This window comes from Morus notabilis, unplaced genomic scaffold (assembly GCF_000414095.1).
Source record: "Morus notabilis unplaced genomic scaffold, ASM41409v2 Scaffold297, whole genome shotgun sequence".
Classification (NCBI taxonomy): domain Eukaryota; kingdom Viridiplantae; phylum Streptophyta; class Magnoliopsida; order Rosales; family Moraceae; genus Morus; species Morus notabilis.
Window position 1 is genome coordinate 765200 of NW_010357726.1, and position 15306 is coordinate 780505.

Below are 15306 nucleotides of genomic sequence, written 5' to 3' on the forward strand. Positions count from 1 at the left end.
TTAATCAGTGAGTAGAGACTTAAAAAAATATAATATAAAATTTTAACATCTGCGCGAAAAAAGAAGGATCCACCCTCGGCCAAGTTCTATTTGGTCTGGTTTGGAATGTCATAGGCTATGGGTCCCACCAAAAACAGAAAACGAGAGTCCTGGCTACAAGGTGAGTCAAAGTCTCTGATGAAACGACACGATAGAGATTCGCCGAAGCACACTTCTCTATGCGTCTGTTCAGCACACTCAATCTGACCGTCAATACGCGCCACGTCATATCTTCTCCTCCTCAGCTAAAACCGCCCCTCCCAAAAATTTCTACTATATATTTAACGCCGTAAACCCCTTTCCTTTAGATTCCTCAAACCAAAACGAAAACCAAACCAAGTCCTCTTTCGCATATTCGTTCATTCATATTTCATTTCGTACCAGTTTTTTCCTTCTTTTTTCTTTTTTAATTGGCGAAGATATTTATACGAAGATTATTATGGAGAATTCTCTAAGCTTGACCGGATTGTTGAAGAAGACGGCTTCGCAATTCCCCGATCGTCGCGCGATTTCCGCTTCTGGAAAGTTCGATTTGACACATGCCAGATTGCAAGACCTCGTCGATCACGCCGCTTCTCTCTTGCTCGCCGCCGGCATCGGCCACAACGACGTCGTTGCTCTCACCTTCCCCAACACCGTTGAGGTAATTAACAAAGTTTCCATTTTTCACTTTCCTACCGTTTCTTGGAACCAAACAGGCCATTCCACGCGATTTCTCACCTTTTTGTTTTAATATTTGATGTTTTGCAGTATGTCGTGATGTTCTTGGCCGTGATTAGATGCCGAGCCGTGGCGGCGCCGCTGAACTCGGCTTACACCGCCGAGGAATTCGAGTTCTACCTCTCCGACTCGGAATCGAAGCTCCTCATCACGCCGCCGGAGGGGAATCCGGCGGCGGAGTCCGCCGCCCTTAAAACCTCGCGTGACCGCCGCGCTCGCCGGCGCTGACTGCCTTGTGGCGCTTTCCCCGGCGATCGGTGAGCCGAGCCTCGAGGCCGTCGCGAAACTCGTTAATGACCCGTCCGACGTGGCGCTCTTCCTTCACACCTCTGGAACGACGAGTCGTCCGAAGGGAGTGCCTCTAACGCAGCTCAATCTGGCGTCGTCTGTCAAGAACATCAAATCGGTCTACAAACTCACCGAGTCCGACTCGACGGTGATCGTCCTCCCGTTGTTCCACGTCCACGGGCTGATCGCCGCGCTGCTGAGTTCTCTCGTCGCCGGAGCCGCCGTGGCTCTCCCCGCAGCCGGGAGATTCTCCGCCTCGACGTTCTGGTCCGACATGAAAGCCTACAACGCCACGTGGTACACCGCGGTCCCTACGATCCACCAGATCATCCTCGACCGCCACGTCAGCAAGCCGGAGCTGGATTACCCGAAGCTGCGGTTCATCCGGAGCTGCAGCGCGTCGCTGGCGCCGGCGATCCTCTCTCGGCTGGAGGAGTCGTTCGGCGCGCCGGTCCTGGAGGCTTACGCGATGACGGAGGCGTCTCACCTCATGGCTTCCAACCCGCTTCCCGAGGACGGCGAGCACAAAGCCGGCTCGGTGGGGAAGCCGGTGGGGCAGGAGATGGCGATCTTGGACGAGAACGGCTCGGCTCAGAAGCCGGGCGTCAGCGGCGAGGTTTGCATAAGTGGACAAAACGTGACAAAAGGTTACAAAAACAATCCCGAGGCCAACAAATTGGGGTTCAAATTCGGCTGGTTTCACACCGGTGATGTTGGCTTTCTTGATGAAGATGGTTATTTGCATCTCGTTGGTCGAATTAAGGAGCTTATTAATCGTGGAGGTATTAAAAAATCAAAACCTCTTTTTTGTTTCTTTGCACAATAACATATGGTGGTTTGTGATTACGTATTTGCATTCGTAATTTTGGCGTTGATTTTTAAGAAAATCCCAAAGCATGGAACGTAGAATATTATAATTCGTCCAAAATGTAGGAACTCTGTTTGCTTAGAAAATTTTGACCCTTTTTTATTCTGGTTTGAAAAATTTTGGGCCCATAACTTCTTGATGATGAGTCTGCGTTCCATTATGGGCATACACGTCCTCGCTCGTTGTCGTTGATCGCCACATAAAAACAACAACTTTATCGTCATTTTCTCCGAACGTGAATTTTTTGCTTTTTGGCCTTTGAGTGTGTGCCTAGAGCATCTCCAACTTGACTTCTTTGTTTGCATTGCCGAGTGTCAAACACCACTTATTTAATGTGACTTCAATAATCACTATTTAACTTAAATTACGTACTTCAACAAGGACCTTCATTTATTTATTAATTAATTTATCTTTTTTTTTTCTTGCAGGGGAAAAAATATCACCAATTGAAGCAGATGCTGTGCTTTTATCTCATCCTGACATTGCTCAAGCGGTCGCTTTTGGTGTCCCTGATGACAAATATGGTGAAGAGGTAAATTACTATTACCATTTGGAAAAACACCATCAAGATTATTGTTTCATCGTTTTTTGTCAATTTTTCTAAATGTTCTTCTTTGGCATATCCTTATAAATTGCAGATAAATTGTGCTGTAATTCCAAGGGAAGCAGCAGACATAGACGAGGCGGAGGTGTTGAGGTTTTGCAAGAAAAACCTCGCGGGTTTCAAGGTTCCAAAGAAGGTCTTCATCCCTGGCGCGCTTCCCAAGACTGCCACAGGGAAGATCCAGCGTCGGATTGTGGCAGAGCATTTCCTTGCTCAAATCTCCACCGCCAAAGTCCCAAAGTTTGGTGCTTAATCTTTGAAACTTTCTCGGAGTTTTTCCCACCAAACACTTCAATTTGTTCTCTATCATTGACACTATTGAGATGATGAGACAGCAAGTTTCCAATGCTCTCTATCTCTTAACATTTCTACAGTGAGCATGTTTGGAATGGGTCCCAGAGAATAATTATTTTATTTGTAAAACAAGACAAGTTTAGCTGTCAATTTTTTTGTGGGTAATAATACAATTGGGCATCGGCTATGTTTGGCATTATTATTAACATTGGGTGTTAGACACGTTGACACTTTTTTTTTTTCTTTTTTTTCCTTGTCACCTTTTAACATAAGAGGACCTAGACAGAAGATAACTTGGATATTGCTATAAATGTTACAATCATACCTGCTTTGAAAAGATCGGTCACGCCTCTAGTATAGTTCTTTTTCGATTGGTGTCAATCTTTCTTTGCTAACTGGCAATAATGTAGTGTAACTTGGCAATAATGCAAGGACTTTGCTTGGACTGTTAGCTTCTTTGGCAATAACATTGTTTTTATTTTCTACTCTCACCAATGTGGAACGTCTAACTTAGTAGGAAGCATGGCATATTGCCTTACAGCTTGTTTGGTAGGAGAGAAAAAGTATGATGGAGACGGGGTGAGGGGATTAATGGAAGGAAAAGAAGAGGGAATGGCTTGGTGCGGGGCCGGAGCATGATTTGCCGGTGGTTGTGTGGTGGAGCAATCGATTGGATCTCATCGGTCCTTCGATGGAGATCGTCGCTTGTGCGCGCGGCCAGTGGAGCCCTCATGACAAGATCTATCCACTATGGAGGAATATTTAGCCAGGAAGGCGGCGTGCAAAGAGGGAGAAGACAGAAGACACACCACGCAGCAATGTCACAAGGGAAGGGAAAGGGATCATCTGAGGGAGGAGAAATCCAACAACATGGAGGGAGGAGAAATGGTGTCAATGACGTCATAGTCCAAAATAGAAATGGAGCCGCCATCAATGAAAGAGAGAGTTGAACATTGGTGTTAAAGGGTATGGTTTGTATTTTAAAATCCGAAATGGTGTATTTAAGAGGGAAAAAAATTTCCCCACTCAACCACTTTTAAAGTGTTTTTTTGTTTTTTTCCCCCAAACCATAAAAAATGAGGAAACTCTAAGGGTATGTTTAGTAGGAGGGAGAGATGAAGGGAGGGAGGGAGGCGGAGGGAGAGATATGGAATGAGTGGCTCAAATCTCTTAGGTCCCGTTCATTTCGCTGATTCGAGTTTAGAATTTGAGTTTTTCTACAGTAAAAAGCTCTCACAAATAATCACATCTAACTTTTTTACTACAGTAAAAAGCTCTCACATAAAGTCACATCTCAACTCGACTTAAAAACTCGAATCAGCGAACTAAACGGACCCTTACTTAGTTGAAGGGAGAGGGGGAAGGAAAGGAGAGAAGAGGTGGATGGAGGCTTTATCCATCTGAGCCCTCAATTTGCATCCCTAGAAGGATCCATGTAATCTTCTTATTATAAATTTGAAAAGACTATTTTATCTTTGAAAAGTTTAGCATGAAATTAGTAAAAATGACAATACAGTAATTAAATAAATATTCATTCATTCATTCATCATTTTAACTCTCATTCTTTCTTACCAAATAATATAAATAATTACCATAATCATCTCCATCATTTACATTCTCCGTCCTTTCAATTCTCTCAACCCCCCTTCTCTCCATTGCTCATTACCAAATAGAGTCTAAAAGAATGTTCTCAATACAAAGATTTATACACGTCCTACTTAAATATTGTAACATTTTTTATTGCATGTCACTTTTAAAGTCTAGTTATTCACTTGTACCTATTTCAAGTAAAGATGAAGATTAGGTAATATATACGGGAGAGCAAGTTAGTTTACTCCACTGCTGGAACAATTGTTTTTAACCGTTTGATTAGTTTTCTAATGGTCAAATATGTGTAGGTCCATATTAAAAATTTACAGCACACCATACAAAATTGTTCCTACTCAAATTTAACGGAGCAAAATAGTTTACTCTACCGTAAATACTCCCGAAAGATTAATGCTTGAAAAAAGTGGTATATTTGAATTTCAACATTTTAAAATTATATTTATATATTAACTTAAAAGGGAAGAATTTTAAAGAATGATGCAAAACTAAAAATGCAAGTTAAATGGGTGGGTGAATTAGAGGAATGCACTTTTAGAGAGTTGCATTTTATATATATCACTACTGCATAAAATTCAAGCTTAATTTTCACATTAAAGTGGAGTAAATAGACTTGAAGTTCAAGTTCATATTTCAAGCAAAAAAAAAAAAAAAAAAAAAGAGTTTCATATACAATCCACAAAGTGCCACGAGCAACAACTGGATTGGACTAAGTTTCTCCAGACCAAACAGCAGTTTTGGGCCTTCATTCAGTAGCCCATTGGAACAAAATCTTCTGTCCCGTAAACCCCACAAAACCAAAATCGTTAAAGAGCTTAAACCCTCCGTCGTTCCCAATTTCCCAACCCCAAAACCCTAATTTCTTCTGCTCAGAGCTCCAATTTGACAGCTTCAATGGAGGTTAAAGCGCCGGAACACAACGTGATGTGCCTTCTGACTGACCCAGAAGGCACTCCCTTGGGACCCACCATGTATCTTCCTCAAAACACCGGTCCTCCACAGCTCCAACAAATCGTTAATCAGCTCCTAAAAAATGTAAACTTTCCACTTTTTTGTTTGGTTAATCCTATGTTGTTATTTTCTAAACCATATTTAATAAAAATGGAATTTTCATTTGCGGTTTGTCCAGGAGGAGAAGTTACCGTATGCATTCTATATATCGGATCACGAGCTTCTTGTGCCACTTGGAACATATTTGGAGAAGAACAAAGGTTAATTTTGGTGATTAATTTATTTATTTTTTCGATATTGTTTGATATCACGATAGAAAATTTAGTATCATTTTGTAACTCCTTTTGATGCTAAATTTGCAGTTTCTGTGGAGAAGGTACTCTCAATAGTTTATCAGCCTCAAGCTATTTTCCGCATCCGCCCGGTTAGTCGCTGCTCAGCAACAATTGCTGGTATGCAATTCGTGTTTTTGAATGACTGCTTCATTAATTTTTAATGATTATTGCAGCTTAAGTTTTGCTGCTTTTGCATTTTCACTTTATTTGTTATATATTTCACAGTTAGAATGTTTTATGCTGCAATTTCATGCTTCCTTTGATGTTACATTATTGTGGTTCTAACTATTATGAAACCTTAGATAACGTATTTATTGCATTTTTTTAATGTAATCTTACTTATAGGGATACTTTGGAAATTAATTCTTTGCTTTCCTTTCTTTAAGGCACTAAGGGATCCTCATCTTGATAGTCGTTTTTGTGCTATTGACTCATCGGGGTTTTCACTTGTTAATGTTATTTTCTTTATTTAACCATTTTTTTCTTTCTTCCTACTTTTGATCCATATCGCCTTATTTGGAAGGCTCGTGTCCGTTCAAAAGTTCAAATTTTCCCTTGGCTTTTCTTTTGCGGTAAGATCAATACCTTTAATGTGTTGCAAAGAAGAAAACCATAAGTCACATTATTCCCTTCTTGGTGTGTTTTTGCAATTCTAATGTGGAGGATGTAGAGCGTTTATTTTGTTCATTTTAAGGTGGTTTTGGAGTGTGGTAAACTTTACTTGCGGGATTGAACGTTTTGTTGGCTGTTATGAGAAGATCATTACCTTTCCTACATCGCTAATGCAGTACTTCTTTTAATTTCCAATTTATATTATTTGGTTAATTCTCTACTGTTTGTCTTGTCACTTTATTACTTCAGGTCACACGGAATCAGTACTTTCAGTTGCTTTTAGTCCTGATGGTCAACAACTTGCAAGTGGTTCTGGTGATACTACTGTTCGGCTATGGGATCTTGGTACCCAGACACCATTATATACATGTACAGGTACGCTTAATCTCGCAATTTTTTTTGTCCTTCAATTTGACCTCCTGAGATTTTGTTTCACACTACCATTTGTATTAATAATAATTTCATTTTCCTCAGGACACAAGAATTGGGTTCTTTGTGTTGCATGGTCACCCGATTGCAAGCATATTGTAAGTGGGAGTAAGGCTGGAGAACTTCAATGTTGGGATCCACAAACAGGCAAGGCATTGGGCAATCCACTTAATGTAAAGTTTCAATCTTTGGTTTGATTGCCAGACACACTCTCTCTCTCTCTCTCTCTCTCTTCATTTCATACCTTTTATGTCATAGGGCCACAAGAAATATATTACCGGGATCTCTTGGGAACCAGTCCACTTAGGTGCTCCATGTCGACGATTTGTAAGTGCTAGCAAAGATGGTGATGCACGCATATGGGACATCACATTGAAAAAATGTGTTATATGTCTGAGTGGCCACACACTTGCGGTGACTTGCGTCAAATGGGGTGGAGATGGAATGATTTATACAGGGTATACTCTTTAAGTTCTTAAAATTAGAATAAAAATATTTGCCAGTCATGCTTTATATTGAGGACATGTACCATCGATTTGAATAATCACACTGTTGCTCTATAATTATTTTATAATTTACTAGCCTTGATTTATCACATTTAATGGACGACGCAAGTAATCAGAATTTTCTATAAGCTCAACGAAATCAGGCTGAAAGGGGGAAAATGAAGGGAAAAAAGCAAAATATGATCAAACATTTTCATCTTTTGATTGCTCTAAAGGCAATGTTTGTTAGAGCGTCCTTTGTGCCATGGTGGCCAATGCTGGAGCTTTTTCTCTTTCTTTTTTCTCTTTTTTTTTCTTTTAGTTTTAATGAATATCCCTGCTAGCTTTTAAGTTTTGCAAAATTCTGTTTCTAATGCCACCATCATACCTTCAATGGGGCTCCTGAGTGATAATACAAAGCTTCATTTCAACTGCTGCAGCTCGCAAGATTGTACTATCAAAGTCTGGGAAACTTCACAAGGAAAGCTAATTCGTGAATTAAAGGTAATTACCCAAACGAGCTATAGTTTTTCTATACTTCAGTTATGTTTCTTCAGCTATGATTCATTTATTGCCAATTTAGGTTTGTATAGAAAATAACGCCTGGGAATTAGTCTTATCTCTTATGTTACGAGATTTATGTGTTAATATCTTGAATTTATTGCCCAGGTTGATTATTATCAACTTCTTGATTTTTGTGATGATCGCTCACCTTTTTTTTTTTTAATGTAATATTGTTCAAGGGCCATGGGCATTGGGTTAACTCTCTTGCATTGAGCACTGAATATGTTCTACGAACAGGAGCGTATGATCATACTGGTAAAAACTATTCATCTCCAGAGGAAATGAAGAAGGTAGTTTTTTTCTTCTTCTGGTTAAGTAGTTGAATTAATTATGTTTATTTTGTGTTCTTATAATTATAAAGTAACTTTTGTGTTGTGTTTGTCTTCTTGCATAAGTAACTTATGTGAATTTTGTCCTGAATTCAGCTCTCTAGCATGTTTGTAACTATTTGCTCCTCCCCTTGATAAATAATATAAGGAGACCTATTTTTTAATAGGCTTCATGAATTGTATTTTCCCCTGAATTTTCTTTCTTATGAGGTAAACATTTGAGTTACTTCAATTTTATTTTGGTCCTTTTGTCGTATATAAATATCCTACTGAAATTGCCAAGTTCACAAGGCCTGCGGGCAAGATAAAAGTTTTGTTCCAGTACTTTGTAGTATCATTGATTTGACAATAGCAAATTGCTAGATAGACGTCAAACCTGAATCTCAAGCTGCTTTCAATTATGTGTAGGTTGCTTTGGAAAGGTACAACAAAATGAAAGGCGACGCTCCTGAAAGGTTGGTTTCTGGATCTGATGATTTTTCAATGATTCTATGGGAGCCCTTGGTCAGCAAACACCCCAAAACTCGCATGACGGGTCATCAGCAGGTACTAATTGTCTGTCTCTCCTTTTCACCCCTCTTTCTAATGTATATACCTGTTTTCCGTAGTGTTAATATTGATTGGTTAAGTTTTCGTAGTCACGGTTTATATATCCGCAGCTAGACCATCCTTGCAACATTGTTTACAAACACAGATTTTGTTCTAAATAATTTTGTTAACAGCTCGTAAATGATGTTCGCTTTTCCCCTGATGGGCTATGGGTGGCTAGTGCATCATTTGATAAATCTGTCAAGTTGTGGAACGGTACTACTGGACAGTTTGTTGCTGCTTTTAGGGGACACGTTGGTCCTGTTTACCAGATCAGGTTTGAGTTTAGTCTTTTTTTTTTTTTGCTCCATTGCTGGTTGTCTGTGCTCTGGCTAACTGTTACTGCTCATGTTGCATTGCAGCTGGTCGGCAGATAGTAGACTTCTTTTAAGTGGCAGCAAAGACTCTACACTTAAGGTAATTTTTCGCAAATAATTAGATACTCATTCTAATGAAGCTGTTACATTAAATTTATATTCCATACCGAGAAAAAAAAAGTTAGAGATTTAATTATTTCAACAAACATATTGGATACAATAAAACAGAAGATGTTCAAAATGGAAATACATATCCATATCAAAGAAGAAATCATCAAAACTCAAGAAAACATCCACTTGTTAAGTTACTAGAGCTCGGTACTTTCAAATGCTATGTATCGCTGAGAGAAACAGAATCGTTTATCCCTTCAACTTGAGTCCAGATGTTGAGTCGGAATTATGTGATGGCATCCTATTATTTATTATACCACCCGTATCTTAAAGAGTCTTTCGGGCTTTGACTATGTGTTTCAGTAAAACTATACACATATATTTCTGTTGATTTTATTATTGCTATCCATGGAACTTGGTTGAAGTGTTTCTTCTTTTATAATTTAACTAACAAATAATTTCTTCACAATTATGATTTTGGTGTATTTTTCCCCCCCTTGATCATGTAGGTTTGGGATATCAAGACAAAAAAATTGAAACAAGACCTTCCGGGCCACGCGGATGAGGTAGATTTTTTCTTCCCAATATATGCGTATCTAAACATCTGAGAACTGGATTTTGATTGCTGATAACATTTTTGAAAGGTTTACGCTGTCGATTGGAGCCCGGATGGTGAGAAGGTAGCTTCTGGTGGTAAGGATACAATGCTCAAGTTATGGATGGGATAAGTGGGAAGTAGATATTGTCGAAATGTCAACAGAAAGGAATTTGCTTCACCTCGAAAGCAGGCGTAAATAAACAAGCATATCTAAGTTGGCTAAATACTTCTTCTGAGATGGACACAAGTGTATCGAACAGGTAGAGAATCAGTTTTCAGCCATTGATTTGACTTTGGGAGCCAAATTGGCTACTCACATCAGTATGTGCAGGGTCTGGGAAAGAGAATGGAACTGGTTTTTTGTTTCTAGATTTTTTTTGTTTTGTTTTTTTTCTTTCATTTTTGTGTACTTTGTTTTTCTCCTTGATTCATAGACGGAAATAGTGTTTGCCTATGAAATTTCACTTATGCTTTTGACAATAATTGTTTTTTTATGCCAATATATATCTATAATATATATGTATGTATTTGTAATTTTATGCCATTATTGTTGCTAATGAAGAAGCCACAAGTTCAAACCAATTACTGAGCGAAAAACCGTTTGTGCATCATCTCTTTTTGACTAATATATTGGAGGATTTTTGGTGCTATTAGTTTCAAAAGTCTTACTGTTCGTACTTGGTTTGTAATTTTCTTTTACCGATTTTTTCTTTTCTTTTCTTTTCTTTTCTTTTTTGCTTTTTTTTTTGGTACGATTGAGGATAGAATACTTAATAAAGATAATTACGTGCACATCGCATGGTTTTAACATAAAACGCAACATGTTTTCTTCAATGTACTTGTTTTCCCCAACGAAAAAGATCTAAAAGATATTGGAAAACGTAGAAAATGACCAAACGCTTCCGTGTTTTTGTGAGTGAAAAAAGTCCCACGTCGTGTAAACCAAGGGAAGCGTTTGCAAGGCTAGAAAGGAATTCCTGAGCAAAGTATACCTTCCTCGCCATCCAAGTACCCATTCTATCAAAACGGACCGAAAAATCCCAAACGGCCAAAACCCTTTTCAAAACTGTTTTCGTCTTCAAGAACGAACGAAGGAAGAGAGCTTAGCAGAGAATACGATTCCATCAATGGAGGCCTTTCCCATCCCTGCCGACACCTACAAGCTAGGATTCATCGGAGCAGGAAAAATGGCGGAGAGCATCGCCAGAGGAGTTGTCCGATCCGGAATCTTGCCCGCTTCTCGCATCATTACCGCCGCTCACTCCAATCCCCTTCGCCGCGAGGCCTTCGAGTCCTTCGGCGTCAGAGTCCTCTCCAAGAACGACGACGTATTGCGTCTTCCTACCGCTGTTTGGTATCGTGTTTGTTTGTTTGTTTTTTTTTGTTTAGTCTGTTTGGTTGCTGAGAAAATGTGATTATGACGATTGATCTTTTAGTTTTAAGTTTGTTTTTTTTTCTCCTGTGTTTAATGGAGTTTTTAACTGCCAAAATGATTAAAGATTCCTAGTTTTTCTCAGTGGTCGAAGAGAGTCTCTATTTTTTTTTTCTTTTTCCTTTTTTTTTGTTAGTTTTGTTTGGTTGTTTAAAGAATATAGTATAGTAGAATGGAAATGGAAATGGCGGCTTTTTTTTTTTTTTTAAATGACGATTTTGTGTTTTAAGGTCTATGTAATGCGGAATAATGTAATATTGGTTATTTTCATTTTCCTACATTTTCTCAGCAGCCAAACGGAGTTTTAGTCCTTTTTTACACATTTTCCCGCTAGTGGATGGAAACCTAATTTGCGATTGGTTATAACAGGTAGTTGAAGAGAGTGACGTGATTGTTTTCTCTGTCAAGCCTCAAGTCGGTATAGCCCAGTTCTGAGTTCTCTTCTTGTTCCTTTCATTTCCTATTTTCTATTTTACGTGAAAAACGTTGATATTCACAAGACTACTTAGAAGAGGGGCGGGAAAAAAAATCTTTTGAAAAGCAGTAATGGAAATCTTAATTTATGTTGAGTCTACTTCGATTCTTGCTGCAAAATGTTACGGATATTGCTTTTCACTTTTTTTTTTTTTTTTGTTGTAATTTTTTCCCTTTTCTTTCTTAAATGTTATTTTTGAAATCATGAGATTTTAGTATTATTACGCAGCTAAAGATGCGGTCTCGAAGTTGAAGCCACTTCTGTCGAAGAAGAAGCTTCTGGTTTCTGTTGCTGCTGGAATAAAATTGAAAGATCTGGAGGTCTGTTAATCTGATCTCATCTTTCTAGTCTAAATCTTATGTTTTTACTTGGCAAGCTTATTTGTGCCAGTAAATGTGAAGATTATTCTTGGTGAAGTTGCAATTAACAATTCTTGGCCGTTAATCAACATTGACCTATGTAGGTCTCACTGTGGTAATATTTGTACTAGTTGACGGCTTAGGATAGACAATAATACATCCCCATTGCCATTACAGCTAAAAATTTGCACAATCATTAGCTACTATTGGCCTCATGCTCTCTTTAAATTCGAGGTTTAGCTTTATGATTGATGAAGTTTACGCAGCGGACATAGTAACAAGCTTTTGAGCTAAAAACTATGAACTTTATTGAGTAAATGAATGAATAATGATCATGGAGTACATAATTTATAGCTTTTTTGTGGTTTGAATCCTAACAGAACTGAAACTAATAATCATAATAGAACTAGAACTAATTTAAAAGATAAAGGATAAAAATAAACCCAAATAAAATTAAAAGATAAAGCCTAAGATAAATCTTAAAAATCCTAAATCCAAAAAATTATAAACGTATCCGACATCAATGATGATAGGACTTTTTTTTTTTAAATGGTGATAGGACATTTTGGTTGCTCATCCCATCCGACAGGGGAAATAATAACTTTAAAACAAAAAGAAATGTCTGTTTGCTTAACTTGGATAATGAAGTGGGATCTGCAGATGTGTGTTCTATTTGCCATCCTCATGTTTGTGCTCTTTGCTTCCTACCTTGATGAACTTATTTGTTATACAATATGAATTTTTAAGTTTTAGTAGATAATAAAGTAACAATCTCTAAACTTGGTTCAATTAATTTCAGGAATGGGCTGGTAGCAGCCGATTTATTAGGGTTATGCCAAATACGCTGCGGTAGGCGAGGCTGCATCAGGTATCATTTTCTGCTGTCTAAGATTTTTTTTTTATTCTGGAATAAATGTTGTTTCATGTAATGCAGTTTTTTCCTTTGCTGATTTGTTAGCTGGGTGTTTTAAGGTATTGCTATTTTCTCGTTCAATTGCAAGTTTGAGACTGTAGTGTACAAAGGATCTTCATATTCGTTGGCTGGAGCAGTTTTCTACTTGGAGTTGTCCTCTTGTTAAATTCCAGTATTTCATTCTATTTCCACATTATATTTGTACAAACTTAACAAATCATTCGTGTTCTGTTAATTTTTATATAATTTTAATTCTTGCTGCTCATAATAATGACTGTTTTAAACATAAATATAAAACACTTGTGATCCTAATAACCATAGCTTTCCTTAGAAACTCCGCAAGTCACTTCAAGTAGTCATGAACATAAATAGCAGTGTTAATATTTTTAATATAGTAACAAGAACATAATTATATTATTTCTATTATAATTTGTCATTTGTTGCATCCAAGTTTACTCAACATTTGGTGCAATAATTGATACATATTTTCTGGTTAATGAGGTTAACCATTGTTTCTCAATGTGTCCCAAAAGTTGGAAATTGGAATGATATCAAATTGGTGCCTGTTGGGTTGGTATGATTCACGATATGTGACCTCATTAACAGAAAGGATTACGTTTAGAAGGCACGAAATGCAACTACAATAGGTCTTTTGATTTGCTTTGAAGAATTGTGTATTTGTGTGAAAGGATGTATTGCCAAGGTTTTTATTTACTTCGTATAAAAGAGATTCAATATTGCGAAAAGAAATTGGCCCCACCTTTTACATGCACAGTATCTTTCTGTTTATTTATTTATTTTGTTTCAGATCAATTAAATCTCTTTTTTTTTTTAAAATAAAAAAAAAGATGTCTGTCTAATAATCTAATTCTTGTTAGCATAATTTAGTTTACATATGAAAATATTCAAGGCTTCATTTTCTTTCTTTAATAGTTATGAGCTTGGGAGGAACTGCAACAGAGGAAGATGGGAAATTAATTGCCAAATTATTTGGATCTGTTGGCAAGATATGGCAAGCAGATGAGAAATACTTTGATGCAGTTACTGGCTTGAGGTACACGGCTAGGTCGTGATGAATCAAATTCAGGCTGATTAACACCCTAATGCACAAAATACTAATATGTCTCTCTCTGCCTTCAAATCATACAGCGGTAGTGGTCCTGCATATATATATTTGGCTATAGAGGCTTTGGCAGATGGAGGAGTTGCTGCTGGGTTACCACGAGAACTTGCATTGGGCCTTGCTTCTCAAACAGTAAGTCACTTTGTGGCGCAGAAGAATATTATTATTTCACAGTTTTCTAGCATCACTGCTTATCTCTATAATTCAAAATGTCTTGTTAGAACATCCATTAATCTTTCCTGCTTCCGAATTGTCTTTTTAAAATATTTGAGTCGCCTCCTTAAGTTTTTTATGAAGTTTCGCTTGCTTAAATGAAATGAATTTACTTGTCATAAATACTTGCTCTTGGCGGTTCTGTCATACGAAGTCTATGTTGGTACACTTGTTGGTATCTTGATATTTTTGCCAGGATGAAGTATGTTCCTTTCTGAGTATCTCCCTCAGAACTCGATTTTTCTGGGATTGTTAAGTTCTTATGGGCTTGTTTGGTAACGTTTTCAAAATGATTTTGTTTTCAATACAAAAGTAAAAATGAGATTGTTTTGAGAATTAGTCTGGGACCGATTCTAAAATTGCGTTTGGTAGGTTTTTTAAGAGATTGTTTTGAGTATTGTTGATAAGTACTAGAAAATGAAAACAGAAAAGGGAAAACAACTTTCAACTATTTTTTAATTCCTTCACAAAAACCATTCTTACTGTTTTTTGTTTTCGTTTTCAAAAAATTTGCTAAATAAATATGATTTGCAAACCGTTTCTATTTTCGTGCCTCAAAAGATGTGCAGAAACGTTTTTAAAAACAAACAAAAATCAATTCCAAACGCACCCTATGTTTCTTTGCAGGTGCTAGGAGCAGCATCTATGGCTGCTAAAACTGGGAAACATCCAGGTCAGCTCAAAGATGATGTTACATCACCTGGTGGGACTACTATCGCTGGCATTCATGAGTTAGAGAAGGGTGGCCTTCGTGGGCTGTTGATGAATGCAGTTGTTGCTGCTGCTAAGCGCGGCCGAGAACTGTCCTAGAGCCCTGTCATGGTGATTTTCTCATCAATTCATTTTGCAGATACAGCCTTGAAATCGCATATTTTCCCCTTCTAGAAAAGTAAGCTTTTATCAAACGAGATATTCATTTCACATAGCCTGTGGTCCGAACATTATTTTAGCATACAATTGGGGTATTTCAGTGAGAATTTTGGGTGGTACACCCTGATCTTTTTTATGCAGCGCACTCTGATCAATATATTTAGCAGCAGTTTTGGAATTTTAT

The 15306-nt window shown here is 37.8% G+C and overlaps 3 protein-coding genes across 3 annotated transcripts; all 3 read left to right on the forward strand.

The window, feature by feature from the left end:
- The first annotated feature begins 339 nt into the window (after positions 1–339).
- LOC112094512 (oxalate--CoA ligase) lies at positions 340–3264 on the forward strand. Its single transcript, XM_024175537.1, is given in 5 exon segments — positions 340–682; positions 790–953; positions 955–1829; positions 2344–2447; positions 2554–3264. Coding segments are annotated over 5 exon segments (1566 nt in total). The 5' UTR covers positions 340–478; the 3' UTR covers positions 2773–3264.
- A 1627-nt stretch (positions 3265–4891) lies between these two features.
- LOC21407045 (notchless protein homolog) lies at positions 4892–10299 on the forward strand. Its single transcript, XM_010090823.2, has 13 exons — positions 4892–5453; positions 5548–5629; positions 5732–5821; positions 6566–6691; positions 6791–6918; positions 7004–7203; positions 7671–7734; positions 7974–8084; positions 8532–8669; positions 8846–8988; positions 9074–9128; positions 9649–9705; positions 9784–10299. The coding sequence occupies exons 1-13, from the start codon at positions 5313–5315 to the stop codon at positions 9865–9867; spliced, it is 1419 nt and encodes a 472-aa protein (XP_010089125.2). The 5' UTR covers positions 4892–5312; the 3' UTR covers positions 9868–10299.
- Positions 10300–10786: 487 nt separating this feature from the next.
- On the forward strand, positions 10787–15306 carry LOC21407046 (pyrroline-5-carboxylate reductase). Its single transcript, XM_024175781.1, is given in 8 exon segments — positions 10787–11065; positions 11539–11587; positions 11873–11964; positions 12803–12845; positions 12848–12871; positions 13850–13970; positions 14066–14171; positions 14880–15306. Coding segments are annotated over 8 exon segments (819 nt in total). The 5' UTR covers positions 10787–10864; the 3' UTR covers positions 15063–15306.